Source organism: Arachis stenosperma, chromosome 10 (assembly GCF_014773155.1).
Source record: "Arachis stenosperma cultivar V10309 chromosome 10, arast.V10309.gnm1.PFL2, whole genome shotgun sequence".
NCBI lineage: Eukaryota > Viridiplantae > Streptophyta > Magnoliopsida > Fabales > Fabaceae > Arachis > Arachis stenosperma.
Window position 1 is genome coordinate 128,887,140 of NC_080386.1, and position 19,578 is coordinate 128,906,717.

At 30.9% G+C, this 19,578-nt stretch overlaps 2 protein-coding genes across 5 annotated transcripts; one reads left to right on the forward strand and one right to left on the reverse strand.

Annotated features, from left to right (window-relative positions):
* Window positions 1–6,068: 6,068 nt before the first annotated feature.
* On the forward strand, window positions 6,069–12,055 carry LOC130958159 (general transcription factor IIH subunit 2). Of its 4 annotated transcripts, none has more exons than XM_057885105.1 (6): window positions 6,069–6,367; window positions 6,861–7,114; window positions 9,305–9,594; window positions 9,882–10,343; window positions 10,634–11,009; window positions 11,276–12,055. In XM_057885105.1, the coding sequence occupies exons 3-6, from the start codon at window positions 9,310–9,312 to the stop codon at window positions 11,419–11,421; spliced, it is 1,269 nt and encodes a 422-aa protein (XP_057741088.1). In that variant the 5' UTR covers window positions 6,069–6,367; window positions 6,861–7,114; window positions 9,305–9,309; the 3' UTR covers window positions 11,422–12,055. The 4 variants fall into 4 exon arrangements, with proteins under 4 accessions (XP_057741088.1, XP_057741089.1, XP_057741090.1 ...); XM_057885106.1 differs by having other exon boundaries at window positions 6,888–7,114; XM_057885107.1 differs by lacking the exon at window positions 6,861–7,114 and having other exon boundaries at window positions 11,276–11,460; window positions 11,565–12,055.
* A 4,829-nt stretch (window positions 12,056–16,884) lies between these two features.
* On the reverse strand, window positions 16,885–18,489 carry LOC130955957 (transcription factor bHLH106). Its single transcript, XM_057882972.1, has 2 exons — window positions 18,079–18,489; window positions 16,885–17,739 (listed from the first exon to the last, which is right to left on the reverse strand). Exons 1-2 carry the CDS (start codon window positions 18,364–18,366, stop codon window positions 17,302–17,304), a joined length of 726 nt encoding a protein of 241 aa, XP_057738955.1. The 5' UTR covers window positions 18,367–18,489; the 3' UTR covers window positions 16,885–17,301.
* Window positions 18,490–19,578: the final 1,089 nt, after the last annotated feature.

Sequence of the window (19,578 nt, forward strand, 5' to 3'; positions counted from 1 at the left end):
TTTAACAAATATAAATAATGGAACTATAGTGAATTCCTATTATTGTTAATGATAATATAGGAGTTTTAACATAAAAAAATAGTATTTTATTGTTTAGTTTCATATTTTATTTAATTATATGATCCACTTTATTTTAGGGTGTTTATGTCTCGGGTGAAACCGGGTTTGATGTAACTCACATTCGACCCGAAATATATATAGGGCATATTTGTTAGACCCGATGAAACCTACACATTTTCGGGCCACGATTATACCAGGTAAAAATCGGGCCATTAACATTACCTTTTTGTAAGTTAGCATGTAAAAATATTCAAATTTCTAAGATTCCAACCATTATTTGACATGGTAAAATTCACTTCAAAAAATATAACAAGAACCAACCCTTCCTTAAAATTAAAGTATAACCCCAATAAATACTAATATTATCTAATAACACTAAATATTTAAATCAATACAAATAACACAATATTATGGATTAGTCAAAAGTCTTATGCATTTTAAATATAAAATATTAACTTATAGTCTTATAATGACTAATAACACAAAATATTAAGATTTATAATACTTAATTTCCACATAAGAATAGCCCTCATCCATCACTAATAACACAAAATATTAATTGTGTATGATGACTGGGCCACCGGGTCGAGTTCGGTGACCCGAGCTATGGCCCAAATTCGACCCGAAACAATGACTAGGTCTATTTTTGAGACCCTTACCCGACCCTAAACCCGATGAAATCACACCAAATTAGCCCCTAAAAATTTTGGGACCGGGTCGGGTCTTCGGGGCGGGGCGGGGCATAAACACCCCTACCTTATTTGTATGTGTTTGGTTATTTTTTTTCTTTTTTTTTTAAGGCTCTTACTAATTGTTCATATTCTGACCCAATAGAACGAAAGTCAGGCCCAACAACGCAAAAGACCCACAAAAAGTGGATTTCATGATAAACCCGACCTCTTTAAAGAGGTCGGACAACGACGTGCAGGTCCAGCTGTACTTAACCTAACAAGTAATTGCCTCCTTAAATCTCTCCGCTAACTCTACCTCATCTAGAAGGTAGATCCTAACAAATTCTCAAAATAAAAGAAACGTTTATCTATCAGAAAAGATAGAAATACTCCAACAAATGTAGTTATTTATTTTATATAAATACATTAGAATCCCAAATATAACTTATGTTATAATCTACTAAAAATTTGTCTAAAATTTGAATCTAACATTCAGACCCAAATCAACGTTTCAGATAACCCTAAAAATACTAATGAATCTAAATAGTTTTACAATCCTAAAAATTAAATTAAAAATCATGCAAACTCTTATCTGATCTCCTAGCTAATTCATAGCACATAAATATGAGTCTCAATTATTTAAATAAACTTGATCATAGATTGCTATACTTATTACTATTGAGGTGTATTATACATCCCTCCCTGGCATTATATGCTCCACTCCATGAGATACACTAAACATGTGATGTTAATTCTGTGGTACAATCAATCTACTCACCATTATTTATTCATATTGCATGATTGACCAATTGAGAGTGTAATTATTGCACCGCACAACAGTCTCATAAAAAAAAAAAATAATAATAATAAAGCAAATGCTTTTGGATGTTCCTCTCTCCCTTTCTGGTTCTCAAATCTAAATCAAAGTTTGACTACCTTTCTTTGAGGACAAAACAAACAAACCAAGCTTGTGGAGACATATATTTACCCACCACGTCACATTCAAATACACTTTGTGGCCTTCATCTAACTCTAACTATAAATAACAATAATAATAATAATTTAATTTTGATACAGTATAAAATAATTTTATATGTATATTAAATTACGTAATATTATGTAAATAAAATAATTATTTTTTATATTAATTGTATATTATTAATACATTAAAATTAGACTCTAATAATAATGGTATCATATATATAATTGTGTTACATGTCACAACAAATATGAATGAAATTAAATAATATCTATATATCTTGAAAAGTTAGATATTCTCTGAACCACGTAGTGTGAGAATTTAATTGAGAATATATATTGCATTTGGGAAACTCTTTCCTGGCCACTAGATTTAACAAAAGCTGAAAAATACTCCAATAATTATTGGCCCTTTTAACTCATAGTGGATGCTTTTATTTATTAGTAATTTTTTAAAAGTTGGAAAAAAATTCTTATTCTTTGATGCTTTCCGATCTTAGCTTCCTACATTGTTCTCCAGTTTTTTTTGTTTTTTTTTTTCTCCATTCGATTTGGTGGTAATAGAATAAAGCTTGTGTTTGTAAAAGTGGGGAGAAGAAGGAGAATAAAAAAGGGAATATTTTCTTTTACATAGAGCATAGATATCCAATTTGATAGGTAATGACTAATCTAAAAGATTTAAATGGTCAAGACAAAAAAATGTTTTTTTTTTTCAAACGTTTAGATATTTATTTAGATAATTACATTTCGAACACTTAAAACTTAATTTGAATATTGACACAAAAAGAAGGAACTTAATTTGAATTAATGTCATTATTAGTGTTAAAAAGATTAATTTATTGCACAATAATTTTATTCTTATTTTCATATTTGAAAGCATTAAATAATCTTATTATTTTTAATACAATCATCAAATGTGTCCCTTTCAATTTATATTACAAAATAATTAATATTTAACTATTTATCTCCAAATATGATTAAAGACTGAGCCACTTTAAAATATTTATAGTAGAAAAGTTATTTATTTTGACATTATGTTTATTAATAAAATAATATATACTTTCATTATCACTGACCGTACTAATGATTTTTGAATATGCATTTATTTATTTATTAAAGAATATATCAGTCTTTAAATTAAATCATTACTGTATAAACTGGACAAAATATATTATCAAAATATGTGAACTAGTATTTATACGCATGAACAATTTTTGTCAAGTCATATAGTTATCAACTAATTATATACCTAGTGTTTATATTTATTTGAATAATAATCCCCAAATATTGTTGACACATACTTACACATAACAAAAAACTGTAAAACTTAGGTGCCATTTGTTTTTGGAAATTAAAATTGAGATAAAAAAAAATTGAGATTGAATATGATTAGAGACTAAAATTAAAATTTTAGTTTTTTCAGTATTTTTAAAAAATAAAAATACAAATAATTAAAATTTTTAAAAATATAAACTAAAATTTTAATAATATTTATTTTTGAAAATACTTTTTTTTTTCAATTAACAAGATATTTAAGTACTTTTACTTATTTCAGTTTTTATATTTATCTTATATTAAATAGTATATTGAGATATTAGTAGTGCTATATTATTAGTATTTTAAATAATGTGAGATTACATCTAATGATGTAGAATTATACACTTTTTTTAATAGTTAAATACTAGTTAAATTTTAATAAAAGTGGTGATCCTGAGACTTTCTCTTAAGACATAACATAATTCAGCTTCCTACACTTTATATAAAATATAATACAAAAAATTTAATTCAATATGTGTCTCTCAATCTCTTTTGGTCTCTATTTTTCATTCTCAATTTTTCTTCTAAACATAATTTTATAGAACTTATTTTCTGCGCATTCCAAGCAAATACAAAAGCATGTATACAAGATAAATAGGTTTAGTATGTAGTTATTTTATTGATCCCTGTAGTTTTACTAAATTTTTAATTAGATCTTCATACTTTATTTTTCTTTTTAATTGAGTTTCTACACTCTTTTTAGTTTTGTAATTAAGTCATTTTCATATAAAAAACGTTAAAAGTAACACAATATTTCTCCTAAAATACATATAATCAAAAATTTTGTTAGATTTTTAATTATTAATATTTTTAATTTGCAAAAAAATATTCAATTAACTTAATTTTTTTTAAATTAGGAAAAAATAAAGACCTAATTATAAAATTAAAAATAGTATAAGAATCAATTAAAAAGATAAAAATTTAATTAAAAGTTTGATAAAACTATCAAACTAACACAAACACAGTAATTAAATCAGATAAATATAAGAATAATATAATAGTTGTACATATTCAATTGCCATAATAACACGCAATACATACCAAATATATGCAAATAGTATACTATTGTCAGTGGATTAGATTAAGAGACACTAATTGTAATAAATATTAATTAATCAAGATAAACTTTAAACGTGGCAGAACATGGAATACAGTTGTGTCCTAATTAAGCGAGGGAGGGGAATAGAAGACAATGTTAACTGAAAATTGGGTCAAATGCTTGTTAAAATCACACCCATCATTCTTTTAAGAATCCAATGGCTCTAAGGGCCGCTAATCACGACATCTATTTGTATCTGCTCTCTCCTCATCACATTAATCATTTCTCTCTTTCTAAGTTGGCAAGCAAAAGTGTCTAATTAATTGGATTTTGACAAACTTTTCCATTTGAAGTTGTTGGGTAAAGGGACAAAGTTTTCATGGTGCCAACTGAGAATTGCCTTCGGACAAGCTATTAATTAATTAGGATTAATTTCATAGTTAATTAGGCTGTAGCACTACTACTAGGCTGCGTTTGTTTCTAAAAATTGGATAAGACAAGACACTTAAAACAAGATATAAAGAATAGAAATATAAAAATTTGTCTTTTTATATTTTATTTAATGATAAATTAGAACAAATTATGAAAATTAAATTTATTCTTATTTTTTTTATTCAAAAAATTTGAGACGAAAAATATAATAATAAAAAATATAATTATAAAAAATTAATTAGAATAATAAAAAAATAAAAAATAAGTTATGTTCTTTGATAGTGTCTCCGTGATCTTTTTGTTAGAATAGATCCAAAATACACTAATTTAGTGTCTTTAGAATTTAAACACATTGTTTCTGTCCATATTTCTTTTGTCAAACATGATTTTATATTTCTGTATCTCTGTCTCATAGTCCTATTTCTATAAACAAATGCAGCCTTAGTTCTACTATACTACTAATAATTGAAATAATTATTACTTAATTAATTAATGAATGTGTGCTTCTCTAAGTTGGATAGGAAGCTGCTAAATGGTGTGTGAAACGTTGGAAGCCCCTTTTTAAGAGGAAATTTAGGGTTATAATCTTATGGTTGGGGTTTTATTTAGGAGGAAGTAATCAAGTAATGCCTAGAGTATTACTAAATGGAGTAATGCTATAAAGTTCTTATGTATTGATTTGGATGTTGAAACTTGAAGCTACTTTCTAATTTCTTCTTCTTTTTTTTGAATAATAAAAAATAATATATATATATATTAAAATTAATTATTAAATCAATATAAAATATATATTAAAAATAAATTAAATTATATATATTTATATATAATAATTAATTTTAATATACATCTAATATAATTAATTTGACGGAAAAAATACCATGATTAGAGGACTTTGGTGGGAATGGCCCACTTCATGATGAAATTGGAATTGCTCCAAATGACCAGACCAAGGAGAAGAATGGAGGGAAATACAAGAAAGGGACAACCATTTGGGAGTTTTTGATCATTGAGCAACACCATGGTATTGGTGGCAGTTACTCAAATTTTAATTTATTTTATTTTCAAACTGTTTATTACTTTATTTCTTTTCATTATTTTTCTTGATAGTCCTTCAGAAAATAAATATTTACATAATTTAGAAGTGGGAGACTGGGAGTAATCATCGGCAAAAACATGTCAAAGACCGGTGGATGGAATCTCTGACAATTTCTTGGGCAAAAGATTATGCTTTGCAGAACTTTCTTAGGGATTAGAGAATCTCTGCCCAAATTCCCTCCCAAAGTTTAACTTTGATGCTCATTTTCATTCTATTTTTCTTTCATGTTTTGCTTTATGTTACGTAAAACTACTAATTTGGGCCTATGAGCGGATAAACCCATTTAGGGAGGCCCAGTATGGAACTCATAATTAGGCCCATATATTCAAGGCTTTTTTGGTCACGGTCCAACCCAGTTAGAGAAGCCCAACTGGACCGGGCCACAACACCCAATCAGAATCCGACCCGGACAACCCAGATCATCGTCTTCCATGGCTGCCGCTGCTGAGACGCCTTGTTTTTCGGGTTGCAGATCTTCATTCTTCCTCTGCTCCACTCGCATGAGATAGGTGCCACACCGCTGCGCTTCCAGGGCAGATGCTCGGAACGGACAACGAAGAGAGATAGACACGGCTTCGTTGCTGCTCGCTCTTCCTTCAACTAGCGGAGAAGCCCATGTAGCCCAAACAAAGAGGTTAAAGTTAAAGGCCCAAGCCCAAGTAGCCCAACTTAACAAGACGGCGAAACCAAGCTGCCACGGGATGGGAGGATCTTCTCTTACGTAGGAACGGAGTTCATAGCTGAGCCATCATCTTACGCAGAAGAATCTACTTAGTAAGTACCATCTACTGCTACTTCCCTCTGATCTAATCTCATTTATTATAATGTTTCTTTTATGACCATGTATATATATATAAGGAACTTAGTAATTGAGGGTTTGGTGCGTTTCAAGTTTTGCTCACCTTCAAGGTGTTTGATACAATGTCAGTGTCAGAGTCAGCTTGCTTTCTAGTAGCTTTTTTATTTGTTTATTTTATTGTGTGAATTTGCTTTTGGAATTTCCACTATTGGATCCTTGTTTTTGTTTTTGAATGTTGGATGATCTGTTTTGTTATGGTAAGAAATATGCATGCTGAGATAGAGATAGGAAGCCTGCGCGTTTTGTTAATAATGTTGCTGGTTTGATTTATGAGCTTATTGATTGTGTGCTCCTTCGGGTGATTTTGCACTTGAGCTGTTTGATGAAATGCGCAATAGGCTTATATATGTAAAGGCCAAAAAAACTTATATTTATTTTCAAAATACCTAATTCCAAAATGAAATCCAGTCTTTGCCTCTCCTCTTCCTCTCCCAGCCCAACTGCGAGTTCCATCGTTCTCTTCCAGCCAGCTGCTGTGAGTTCCCTTCTCACTCTCCCAGCTGTGCGAATTTCTCCAGCCTGATTCTCCTTCTCAGTTCTCATCGTCTTCTCCTTCCCGTCGCCATTGCCTTTTGCTGTCCTCACCTTCCAGTAGTTGTCCGGTCATTAGTGCTGCCGCCTTCCTGCAGTGCCCTCCGGTCGCTGTCATCACCTCAGTTCCGGTAGGTTCTCTACTCCTCTTTGATCCCTTGTTGAGTTGTTGGTTTATCTTCTTGGTGCTAAGTTGGTTTTTAATTTATTTGCTATGTTCATATTTCTGATGTGTTAGACTGTTAGTTGTTCTTGTAAAGCTAATTAATAATAGTGTGTTAGACTGACTCTGGACTAGCGACTATCATAACTGGTAAGTCCGTCTCTCGTTGATTGGTAGGACCTGGAAAAAGCATGCCATGAAGGACTCTTTCCCTCAGCTCACTGAACTACAGGGATTTCTATAAATATTAAATTAAAGCGGGTGTAAACTCCAACCTTACCCTATAACCAAGTAAAGCTTTTGCAGCTCTATATCCAATTCCTACTGCTAAGCAAGCCCACCGTCAAGCTAGTCAAACTAGAGCATGACTTTATTCTTTATTTAGGATTTCTCTGTTGAATTTTATTCTTTATTTTTTTTAACATACGATTCTTTTGGAGCCTGATATTCTGATCTACATTGTATGTTAAGAATGATGATTACATGATTATTCTCTGTTTTTCTAGCTTATCTCTAGGGTGAAAACAACCTCCTTTTCAGCCAGTTTTCCTTGTTTCCACTTTGATCAAGCATCTATTTTGATTTTTCATCTCATGTCTTGTTTCTTGTTTCTTGTTTCCCCTCTGAAGACAATATTTCTTTTATATTTTCTATGCCTACACTGATTTGTTTGCTAATAACAGTGGAAATAATTGTTGAATAGTAATAATGAATTTATTGAGACTTGAGCGTGTTACATTCAAACTAGGAATTTCTCATATTGGGAAATACAAGATATTATATGTTGTTAATTGGCAATCAAACTGTATTACTGTGAAATTACAAAAAGCTATATAAGGCAAGGCAACCACAAATGAGTATAGGATGCAAGACATGGCATGTTGTACCATGATATGAAATCAATTTCTAATTATATTACATTTCTTCTGCAGTGCTTGGGTTATTCAAATATGTTGGAATGTTGTACAAGATGCTGTGAAAACTTGCTTGCATATTGAGCCTGTTTGGATGCAAACTAGTTCTGCATTTTACATGTATACAGTTCTTGTTTTCTGTTCATAATTGTCTCTCCTTTTTCTTTGATTTTAGTGGTTGTTTGTAGAAAGTAGAGGAAAAGAATTATAGGTTGTGGTGAAATTGATGAAAACATACATTTTCCTTGTTGCTAATGTCTTGCAAGTATTATCATATTCCCATGGATTTCTTTTACATTGTTGTGTGCATATGGCTTTTAGTTGTAACAATGCTTATTGTCATTTTGTTCGTTCTTTACTTCATAGTTTCCTAGTTTATTAGCTGTAAGTTGTTGCATATGTTTTGATTTTGCTAATTTTTATCTAATTTCGTGAATGATCTCTTTCTACATTTTGATTTTTTTCTATTGTATGTTATTGAAGCATATCTTTTCAATGGTGCAATATAATCTTATTGGAAAAATCATTTTATAGATTTAAATCAGTGTTATCATGGTTAAAAAGGCTAAACTGGTTTTTTAAAGTATACAAATGGGTTTATAAGTTAAAATTGATTTTGCATAAAACTGGTTTTTAAATGAAAAAATCATTTATTTTTCAAAACCGATTCAAAACCAGTTTATTACTTTTGTAAGTGTTTAAGAATTGGTTTTCTCATTTAAAACCAGTTTGGTTTACTAATGTTAACCAAATTTTTGGTTAACTGGATTCTGGAATTATATTTGGTTTTTTGGTTAACCTTAACCATGAGCAGCCCTCTGCACAGTGTGAATGGAGCATCTCAGGTTGATTGGTTGTATGCTACTCGTTATGGAAAATGTGTCAATCATAATTAAAGTATGGCAAATTCCAAAGGAGTTACAAATCAAAAGTGAAACACTTAGCCTGTATTTGTGCAAAATGTTTTTTATCTTTTTTTTTAAAATCAAATCAGAATTTTGTTATTAGCTTTGGCATATTTCATTTGTCCTAATTTTACTACGTGTCATGTATTTTCTTTTATAGCCTTTTATTGTTTAAAGACAGTTACTTTCTATGTTTGTGATGTGATTACACCTTAAGATCTCTCTTTCTTTAGTGTTCAAAGATTCATGTCTTTTATGAGTGGATTAAGACACACAATTTCTTTGGTTGCTGCTATTGTTGCCCTTGATAATTAGCTGTTTGCACATCTTTTGCTCTAGGAATTATGAACAATACTGTTAAAAGACCACTTAATGGAGGGGTAGAAGATGATGATGAGGATGAAGCTGATGGTGCAGACCTTGAAGCCTGGGAGAGAACTTATGCAGAAGATAGATCATGGGAGTCTTTGCAAGAGGATGAATCTGGACTTCTTCGCCCCATAGATACTACAGCCATTCACCATGCCCAGTATCGCAGACGGCTTCGTGCCCTTGCTTCCACAGCAGCTACTGCTCGAATTCAGAAGGGTCTTATCCGTTACCTATACATTGTTGTTGACCTGTCCAAGGTATTTTAATTATTACTTTATAGTTTCTCCATGAACATCGTATTTGAGACTGGATTTTGATTTGAATTCCTTTGTAGTTTCTCCATGAACATCATGCCTGAAAGGACTTGAGAAGTATCTCATTCAGATTGTAATTGAAGTTGCAACTGTAGTAATAATAATAAAAGATATCGGAGAAATATGTAATAAAAGTTCTAAAAATAAATGTAAAACATTAAATTTATTTATGTGTCCTATTTAATTCCTCCTCTTTGTATTCATAACTTGGTTTCTGTCATTATTTGAAGGCAGCTTCAGAGACAGATTTAAAACCAAGTAGGATGGCTGTGATTGGAAGACAGGTTGAGGCATTTATCAGGGAGTTCTTTGATCAGAATCCACTTAGTCATATTGGTCTGGTGACCATAAAAGATGGGATTGCACATTGTTTAACAGAACTTGGAGGCAGTCCTGAGTCCCACATTAAAGCTTTGATGGGTAAACTGGAATGCTCAGGTGATGCTTCCCTGCAAAACGCGCTAGAGCTTGTTCTTGGCTATCTAAACCAAATTCCATCATATGGCCATCGAGAAGTTCTGATCTTATATTCAGCTCTTAGTACGTGTGATCCTGGTGACCTCATGGAAACCATCCAGAAATGCAAAAAGAGTAAAATAAGGTGTTCTGTCATTGGCCTTGCTGCTGAAATGTTCATATGCAAACATCTCAGCCAAGAAACTGGAGGAACTTACTCTGTTGCACTAGATGAGGTTAGTTATTATTACTGTTCATATACAAAAAATCCTCCTGTATCAAAGTGATTTAGTTAGTCAAGCAAACTTCCTGTAAATAAGAACTTGGAATATTGCTCATCACCTAAAATGTCGTAATGTTTTTCAAATTTTGGTTTCTATATACATGGATGATAGAGTGCAATGGTGTCATTTGATCTATGTAGCCAACTCTACTTAATGGGATAAGACTTTATTTTTTGTTGTAGTAGGCTTGGAGTTTGTATACATGGATGTTTGAATTCATATAGTTATATACTCTCATGCAGTCCCACCTGAAAGAGTTAGTTCTGGAGCATGCTCCACCACCTCCAGCAATAGCAGAGTATGCTACTGCTAATCTAATTAAGATGGGTTTTCCACAAAGAGCCGCCGAGAGTGCTGTTGCTATTTGTACATGTCATGAAGAGGCTAGGACAGGAGGAGGTTACACTTGTCCAAGATGCAAAGTTCGTGTTTGTGAGCTACCAACTGAATGTCGCATCTGTGGATTGACGCTTATCTCTTCACCCCATTTGGCAAGGTCATATCATCATCTTTTTCCAATAGTGCCATTTGATGAGGTCTCTCAAACATCTCAAAATGGTAGTAGTCACAATTTTTCCAGTGATTGTTTTGGCTGTCAACAAAGTCTTCTAAGTCAGGGTAAGCTTCTGCAGAAAGATAGTCAAGACCAAGATTTTGTTTCATTCTTTTTTTTTTTGTAAAAATAAAAAATTGTCTCCTTAGGTAGGTATTTGTGCTTTATTTAGTTAGTTTGTTGCTACATAAGCTAACCTGAAATGATTGTAGCATTAGTTAATGTTGTATTATCCTTGCGATTTCTCATTTCTTCCAAATAGTATTGCTTGTAAAGTATGCTGTTGCTCAATATTTTCTTAAAATCCCTCCCTTGACTTTTTGTGGCGCAGGAAACAAGCCAGGACTTTCTGTTACTTGCCCAAAATGCAAGCAACAATTTTGCCTCGATTGTGATATTTACATTCACGAGAGCTTACATAACTGCCCAGGCTGTGAGAGTTTCAGGCATTCTAATTCAGTAACCACTGCACAGTGATCGCCAAGCTTCAACCCTTGTGTTAAAACATCCACCTAGGTGTTCTATACTATGTCTCATTACCAGATTCAATCCACCTACTGGACTGATGATTTTTGTGTTTCAAGGCATATGACTAACATTACCGTATGCTCATGGATCAGAATGGTTTGATCTTGATGCAAGCCGTTGAACAGGAAATGCTTTGCAGGAGCCGAATGGAGATTATTTATACTGTGGTGAGATTTTTCTTTTCCATTTTAAACTGCAACAACAACTGATCCTTTTCCGCCTTTTATTCTTTGCTGGAAATTAAGGCACATGTAACGGTTGTCCCATTTGAATGAGGATCTCTATGTCAAGTTTAGAAGTAAGTGGTAAAATCTTGTAGATTTTTTTTTTAAAAAAATCTATGGGCTGACCCCACTGTTCATGCTTGCAGATAATATTTTATTAAATTATCACTGCTTTGCATAAAATATTTACATGATATTTACATTTGCCAATCATTGCTATGAACTTCTAACTGCAGCTAACATGATATTCTTATTATAGTTTATCATAGAAGATTTGTTCTCGTTATCATTCTTGTAATCTTGTGTGTGTGCCTTATAGAACTTCTACAATCAGTATCACTTACAGAATATATACTAGACACTTTTTTGTTTCTTATTCAGATTCAGATTTTCTCTTATTGTGTGGTTTTCTTCTTCTTTAACATAATCCACGCATTAATCTTCAACTTCTTACTAATCAAGAGGTAAAATAAGGTCATAATGCTAGTAGACCTATGAAATTTATTGTTTCTAAGGAACTAGAAAACAGTTAGGGGCAGGAGAGATTCAGATTTCAAGAGTTACCATTATTCACAGGTTTCGAACTGAACTAACTAAGGATAACAAAAGAATATTTAGATGCTAGATTTCTCAGCTGCAGATTCAACGGTGAGTACGAGGATGGAAAACTATTTGTTGATTAGATAGTCCAGGTAATTTGTAGACACGTGTTTGCTTTTGTATGGATGAAACAGAAGTTAGAGAATCATATATAGTGTACATTTACATAATTTTGGTCAAGAATGTGTCCTTTTTACCCATTTGACCTCTGAGCCCGATACAAACCTCTTCACAAACAAAGAATGTGTGTGGATTGTCGGCTTAGTACATGCTGTTAAACTGAAACAAACAAACATAAAGCTCTGATTTAGTTTGGATATTTATCTTAGATATAATAAATATGAAAATAGAGAGATAGAGATATAAAAATATAAAAAAAAATGTTTATATTTTTATTTTGTTTTAGTAAAAATAAGGATACATACATAAAAATTAAAAAAAGATAGTTTTGCTTTTATTATTTTATTCCATCCACATCAAATTACTATCTTCCTTCTTTCAACACTATTTTTGACCAACAAAAGCTTGTCTCTCCATTTGATGTGTCTTTCATTTCAGAGTGGATAGAAAATTTATAGAGACAAAATCCTTTTTCTGTATCTGTTCATGTCTCTTTTTTCAAATATTTTATTTCTGTATATATATTTCTATCTCAGAATAGAAACCAAACGGAGTCTGATTTTTACTTGGTTGCATGTAATCATATCATTCTACGATTAACCATGTAAAATGATTTAGCAGAAGATTTATTCTAGTTCTAGAGATAAAATGAAACTTGTAGTTTATGGGTCTGGATGGAGAAGAAAGGGGAAGGCAGAACAATGCTTATGAGGACAAAAAGGGAATCGAGTTCAAAAAAGTGTGTATACCAAGCTAAACACGTTCCCGACAAATCACTCTTTACACAATGCACTTTGTCTGCACTTTGAAAACTACTTCATCTTCTTTCTGAAGTTTAAAGTTTAACCCACTGTTTATTAGTACTGCCATCATTATGATAAGTAAAACCTTTTTTCATAGACTCCACATGAAGACAAACATTAGATTAAATTAGATTCACTCCTTCGGTTTCCCTATCTAACATAGAAAAATATTGAAACCTTATCTTACATTACAAAGTATAGAAAGTAAAGAAAAGGAGAACAGATTCAGAATTAATTAGTTCCTTGAACGAATAAATAGTTCATTTTATTTTATTACATATTTTTATGTGGTATTTAATAAAATTTCTACTATTGTTTTTTTTTATTAGGTAGCATTATTTTCTTATATGTACTATATATACTTGTGGAAAACTTTTAAGTGTATCAGTACACTAGTATTTCAGTAATAATACCAATGTATCAGTATACTTGAAAGCTTTCCTATACTTATAATTATATAGTTGTGTATCACCAATATAAAATAGTTTTGATTATTCTGATGTTTATGTTTGCATCATTTGGAGATACAAAGTTTTTTAATATTTAAAATTCCATATGCTCAAATTCAATTCTATATACCATGTATTTCTTTTTTCTTTCTCTATTCTACAGTGTTTTTTTTTTTTTTTTTTTTGGTTTCGGTCCCTAGTATATGAGTATATAGATTATAGTGTTACCTTTTGTCAGCTTCCTTTATGCACGCTTCTTTCTCGCGTGTTCTTTGGGGTTCACATTATTATTACATATAAATCTCAATACGTACACATTCATAATGCAGCAGCTATAATTCATGCCACCCATCTATATACATTATAATAGTCAGTTTTGCTTTTTCCTTTTTGTGATTGCTCTTCTTTAATTTCTCCTGCATTTTTCACAATTAATCCATTCATTCCCTAGTTTGTTGCTGAGTTTATAAAGCAATATTAAAAAAAAGGGATTTTTTTTAATTATTCTTCATGACACATGACAAAGATCGACAATTTTATCGTTGTGCTTTTTAATTGGTTTAACAAAAATATTTACTCGAGTTCAGATGAGGGCATGAATTCAAGCAATCCTGAGAATTAAACTTTAAGTTATAAGGAGGCATTAGTAGAATGATTGTGATGAGAACCGAACTGATTTTAATTGGCTACAACTAACCTTTTCTTATGTAACACTACTATATATTTTGTGTCACAATGAGTAATGACACATACAAACTAAAAGTTAATTTTGTTGTATACTTATATAACATTTTAAGGTGGAAACTCAGGTGCAGTTAACTTCACGTGAAGTTGATAGTTGAGAGCCGTTAAATGATTTGACTGATTTAACTAAATTTTAATCTAATGAATCTTAACTATCAACTTCAAGTAAAGTTCTCATTCCACATGAGTTTTCACCATATTTTAATTTTATTATTTGTTGATTAATGATGGCACTATGTTTAACTTCACATCGATATATACATCAAAATATTCATCACTAAAACCCTTATTATTATTATTTGATGACGATAGTAATTATTATTAGCCATAATTAGTATTATTATTACTATCATAATTGCACTACATTATTGTTGTTACTATATTGTTAGTGTTAAATGACAAAGCTAACTTTTAAGTTTTAATAATAATCGCACTCACGATATCAGATCAGTAGAGGTGGGTTTATATGTTTTATCAAAGATGATAGAGAAACAGTTACTAATAAGAAATAAGCTTGTATTTTATTTTATTTTTTTGTAAAAAAAAAAATCCAAGGTTTGATTATTCCCATAATTAAAGTTAGAACTATTTGAATGGATATTTTATAAATAGGCGTTTCTATATATGTATGTTTAAATAACTTTAATACATCTTCTAACTCTAATAAAATAATTAGATGCCATTTCTATCAAATTTTTCATTGCGAAAATTGTTAAAACCGGCTAATTATTTTTCTAATCATATTATGTATATACTAAAATTATTTATTAATATAAAATATATATTAAAAATAAATTAAATTACATATATATTTATACATAAATATATAATAATTAATTTTAATAGTAGATTTTAATATGAAAATAATATTTTTATTATTTTTTATATGCAATAATACTGCTATAGCTCGAATTTCAGCTAGAAATGGTATTTATATTTGGTGTGTCCAATAGTTTCTTTAGGAAAATTTTTAAATATTCTTAAAATACTGTGTTTCAGAAATTTTAATCGTTAATTTAAATTAATATATATTCTATATATTTTTTACAATTGAAATTAGTGATTAAAACACTTAAACACTGTTATTCCAAAAACATTTAAAATTCTTCCATTCCTTTAAGTAATACTGGTTTATTTACTAATATTTTAATGTAACTTAATTTAAAACTAAGAAAATTCAATAATTAAGAGGCGAGGACGGATTATAATGATTAAGAATCGATGGCAGTGAGACACAAATAATGAAGTAAAAAGCTTTTAACCTGCATGACTACCCTCACTAGTGCACTATGCTGGTCAACACTCAAGACATTCAAACCAATGATACAACATCTTACGTTGGATTCCAATAAAAATTGAACACTCCACTCTCCAGAGACTTCATCAAGGAAACAAAAATAGTAATAATTAAAGGTGAACTTCTCTATCTCCTAACACAGTTTTTCTGTTTAATAATTCATTTTAGGATTTGAACTCAAAATGATTAAAAAGATAAGATGATCAATTTATCTGTTATTAAGTATATCTCGTATTAAATTTATATTTAGTGTGATATTAGGTTAATTTTGTTATTATGATTAAATTGTATCAATTATGTTAGATGTATATATATTAAAATCAGAAGAGGTGGCTGACGAGTTCTTTGCAGTTATATGGAACGTCTGGTTGGAATCCAATAACAGGATTTTCAACAATAAAGAGGTATATGTTGATGTCATATAAAATAGGACGTTTTTGAGCTATAAAGAGTGGACTGGTATTGATCTTACTGATTATTAATAACAATGTCGGAGATGACATAGGATTGCTAACTTTGTATTTAGATTTATTTTGTTTCTGTCTATTTTATACTCCACTCTCGTGTCGAACTTCATTTGTTTAAAAAAAAATGTTTAAATATTATATTATCTTTTCAATCAAAGAATAAGAAAAATTAAAGTAAAAAAAAAAATTAGTGGCAACATATAATTATAATAATCCAATCCAATGCAACTATCCATTTCTCCTTTACAAAGAGCATATAGAAAGTGTAGATATAGATTGTGATTTGAATAATTTTTTGAGATAGAAGGCATACATAGACACCTTTTGATTCTAGCTAGGCTACAAGAGTAGTAGTGATCCCTTTAGTTCATTTCACCAGACACTACAAAACAACATTTTGGGAACACATTCTTCCACTTTGTCACTTCACTGTCACATACACTCACAACAACTGTACTGTGCTGTAACTGAAAACCTCAGCATTCTCATTAGAATCTAACCCTAAATATAAAACCCAGTTCCCAACATGTATGTATTTCTTCTCTTTTTCCTCCCAATTCTTAAGAATCAGTGTAATATATATAAGCTCATCAAAAGAAAGAGATACCGAATATGCCATTCTTTCTATACCTTGGAAACTCACACAAGCATTTGCTTTTTCCAGAGAATTCAGACTCCTTTCTATCAGAATTCAAATACATTATATTAATAAGCAAAAACTACATTTCTTTCTTCAATTACACTAATTCTCAGTAAGATTCTTTGCCTCCTGTTTTTTTCTACTTGCATGCAAGGATTCACATCATTCCAAACATCATCACATAAACCCTAAATGTATCATACCCATCTTAACATATTTAAACCCGTTAATTAACCACCTTAACTAATTGGTTACTCCTTTTGGACATAGCATAGTAAAAATTAAATTAATTTGACTGGACAAATAAACTTTCAAACTCTCCAATACTTTTGGACTATATTGATAAGACATTGGATGCTACATTTGAAAAACAAAATAAAAATCTGCATAATAACAAAATTCAAAGTACCTAACATAATTTCCCAATTAAAAAAAAGAAAAAACACCTAATAATATATCTTATATGGGCGGTTAGAATTTGAATTTCATGATGAAGCAGGCGTGAATCTTCGATCCATGGCACGGCGTCGTTTGGAGCGATCGGCGGAACCAGAGCGTTCAAGCAAGGACCTCAACGAGTTCTGAAGAAAATGAATGGACTCTATGCTGTTGTGTTCTTTGTCGGCGGCAACCACCAGAACGTTGCGGGTTCTTCCGCCTAGGGTTGCCATTTCTGCCCTCAGCGTCTTCAGGTGCAGAGATTTGAGGATCTCTATGAGCTCCGGGATGAGATCGGAGCGGTCCTCGCAGCACAGGGAGGCCTTGAATATCAGCCCTCCGTGGCCGCCGTCTGCGGTGGACAGGACGCTGATCTCGTCTGTTTCGGAGGGTAGGGTTTCGAATTCGGTGATTATTTCTGATGTTTGCTGTTTTAACTCTTTCACTCTCTGCACCACCTTTGCAAGAAGCGATGCTTTATCTGTCTGCACCATAACACAAATTATTATTATCTTCTCTAGAATTTTATTTCTTGAATTTATTAAAAATTCATATAGTTATCTTTGTACACAAGTGTGTTGATGACTCGACTAACCTACCTAAGTTGGATAGATGATAATGAGATTAATTAATGGTCGAAACTCAGGTGTAGTCGACTTCACCTGAAGTTAATAATCGAACGATTAATTAAATTTTTATCTAACAGTTCTCAACTATCAACTTGACTGCACTTGAGTTTCCATCTTAATTAATACTAACTTTAAGAAGAAGCTTGGAGGTAGAAATAAAGTAAGTGAAAAAGTGAAGAAGCTTTAAGAAGAGACCTTGGAGTTGCAAGGGAGAAGAGTGCGAAGACGAGCAAGGTGGGAATTGATTCTCTCCCTGCGTCTCTTCTCAGCTTCCTTGTGGTTTCTGAGGGCAGCGAGTGCTCTATCTTGTTGTTGATGATGATGAGAGGCTTCTGTCTCTATGGCGCTCATGTTATCATCAGAGGACACCTGATGCTGATGATGATGATCCATCATCAACATGGCAGCAGCCGGGTAATACCCACCGCCGGCACCGGAACCGGCACCAAGCAGTTGGAACAGGTCAGAGTTGTTATGGTCCATGTTGGTTGTTGAGTTTGACGAGTGAGTGTGTGTTTATGAATGAATGTATAGTGTGTTGCGTTGAATGTTGAAAATGAAGGATACAAAGTTGTGGTTATTATGATTACGCTTTTTGACTCACACCATTCCCACTTTGTCTTTCTTCAACATCATCTTCTCTTCTTCCTACTTAATCTTCCCATTGCCTTTCGGTGCCCATTTCCTTTTTTTTTAACAAAAATAAGAAGACTCTAATTCGCAACTCTAAATAAATATGAAAAAAAATATAGCATTTGAGTTATAGTTTATTCATTTTTTGGTGTCCATTTCATTCCTTATATTTTATTACATATTATTTTTGTGATAATAATAAAAATTTAATTTTAATAATGTCAATATTTTATACAATTACTTATTAAAATAGTCATATATAAAGACTATTAATTAAAAAATAAATATTTTTATTGAAATTGTATTACATTATTATATATATGTATAAAATTATTTTAAATTGATAATCTATCAAAATTAAATTCTAATAATAATATATATATCTCTACCAAAATTTGTTTTCTTGTATACATCAAATTAGTCTTGTATTGTGAACATGTTATATGTAATGAAAGATAAAATCTGCTTTAATTTTAAATTTTTTAAATTATCTTTAATGTGTAAATAAATTTAATTTTGTTCCTATGATTAGTTTTTACTTTTTAGAGAGCCAATAATTGATTAATTGGACAAATCACATGAGAATTATATTGATGTAACATTTAAAAACGGTTTACATCTCAATTCTATTATTATGTAAATCGCTATAACTTATGATGGATTATGAAGAATTTATATGTCAAAGCATAAAACGCTATATGCACAAAAATAAAGCTACACAAAACATTGCTATATGATACAGCGGATTATACACAAAATAATAAAATAAATTCGCAAAGAGGAGTAGTAGTTTATGAAGAGATAGTTTAAGATAATTCTGCGTAGCTTATAGCAGTTTATGAGCTCAATTTCATATTATATATATCCGTTGAAATTAAAATTTGGTTGATAAAATTTTGGAGGAAACATTTTTTTAAACCAAAATATGATGATATAGAATACTTTAAGTAGGAAGAGACGATAAACATTTAAAAAAAATCTTGCTAATGACAATGTTAAACATATGATTTAGTTTTCAAAAATTTTGCTAATGACAATGTTAAAGAGAACTTTAGAAAATTT

Coding starts and splice junctions, on each gene's coding strand:
- LOC130958159 (XM_057885105.1), top strand. CDS start 9,310: ATGAACAATACTGTTAAAAGACCACTTAATGGAGGGGTAGAAGATGAT. Junction 10,344..10,633: donor ACTCTGTTGCACTAGATGAG/GTTAGTTATTAT, acceptor ACTCTCATGCAG/TCCCACCTGAAAGAGTTAGT. Junction 11,010..11,275: donor ACAAAGTCTTCTAAGTCAGG/GTAAGCTTCTGC, acceptor TTTGTGGCGCAG/GAAACAAGCCAGGACTTTCT.
- LOC130955957 (XM_057882972.1), bottom strand. CDS start 18,366: ATGGACCATAACAACTCTGACCTGTTCCAACTGCTTGGTGCCGGTTCC. Junction 17,740..18,078: donor TTCTCCCTTGCAACTCCAAG/GTCTCTTCTTAA, acceptor GTTATGGTGCAG/ACAGATAAAGCATCGCTTCT.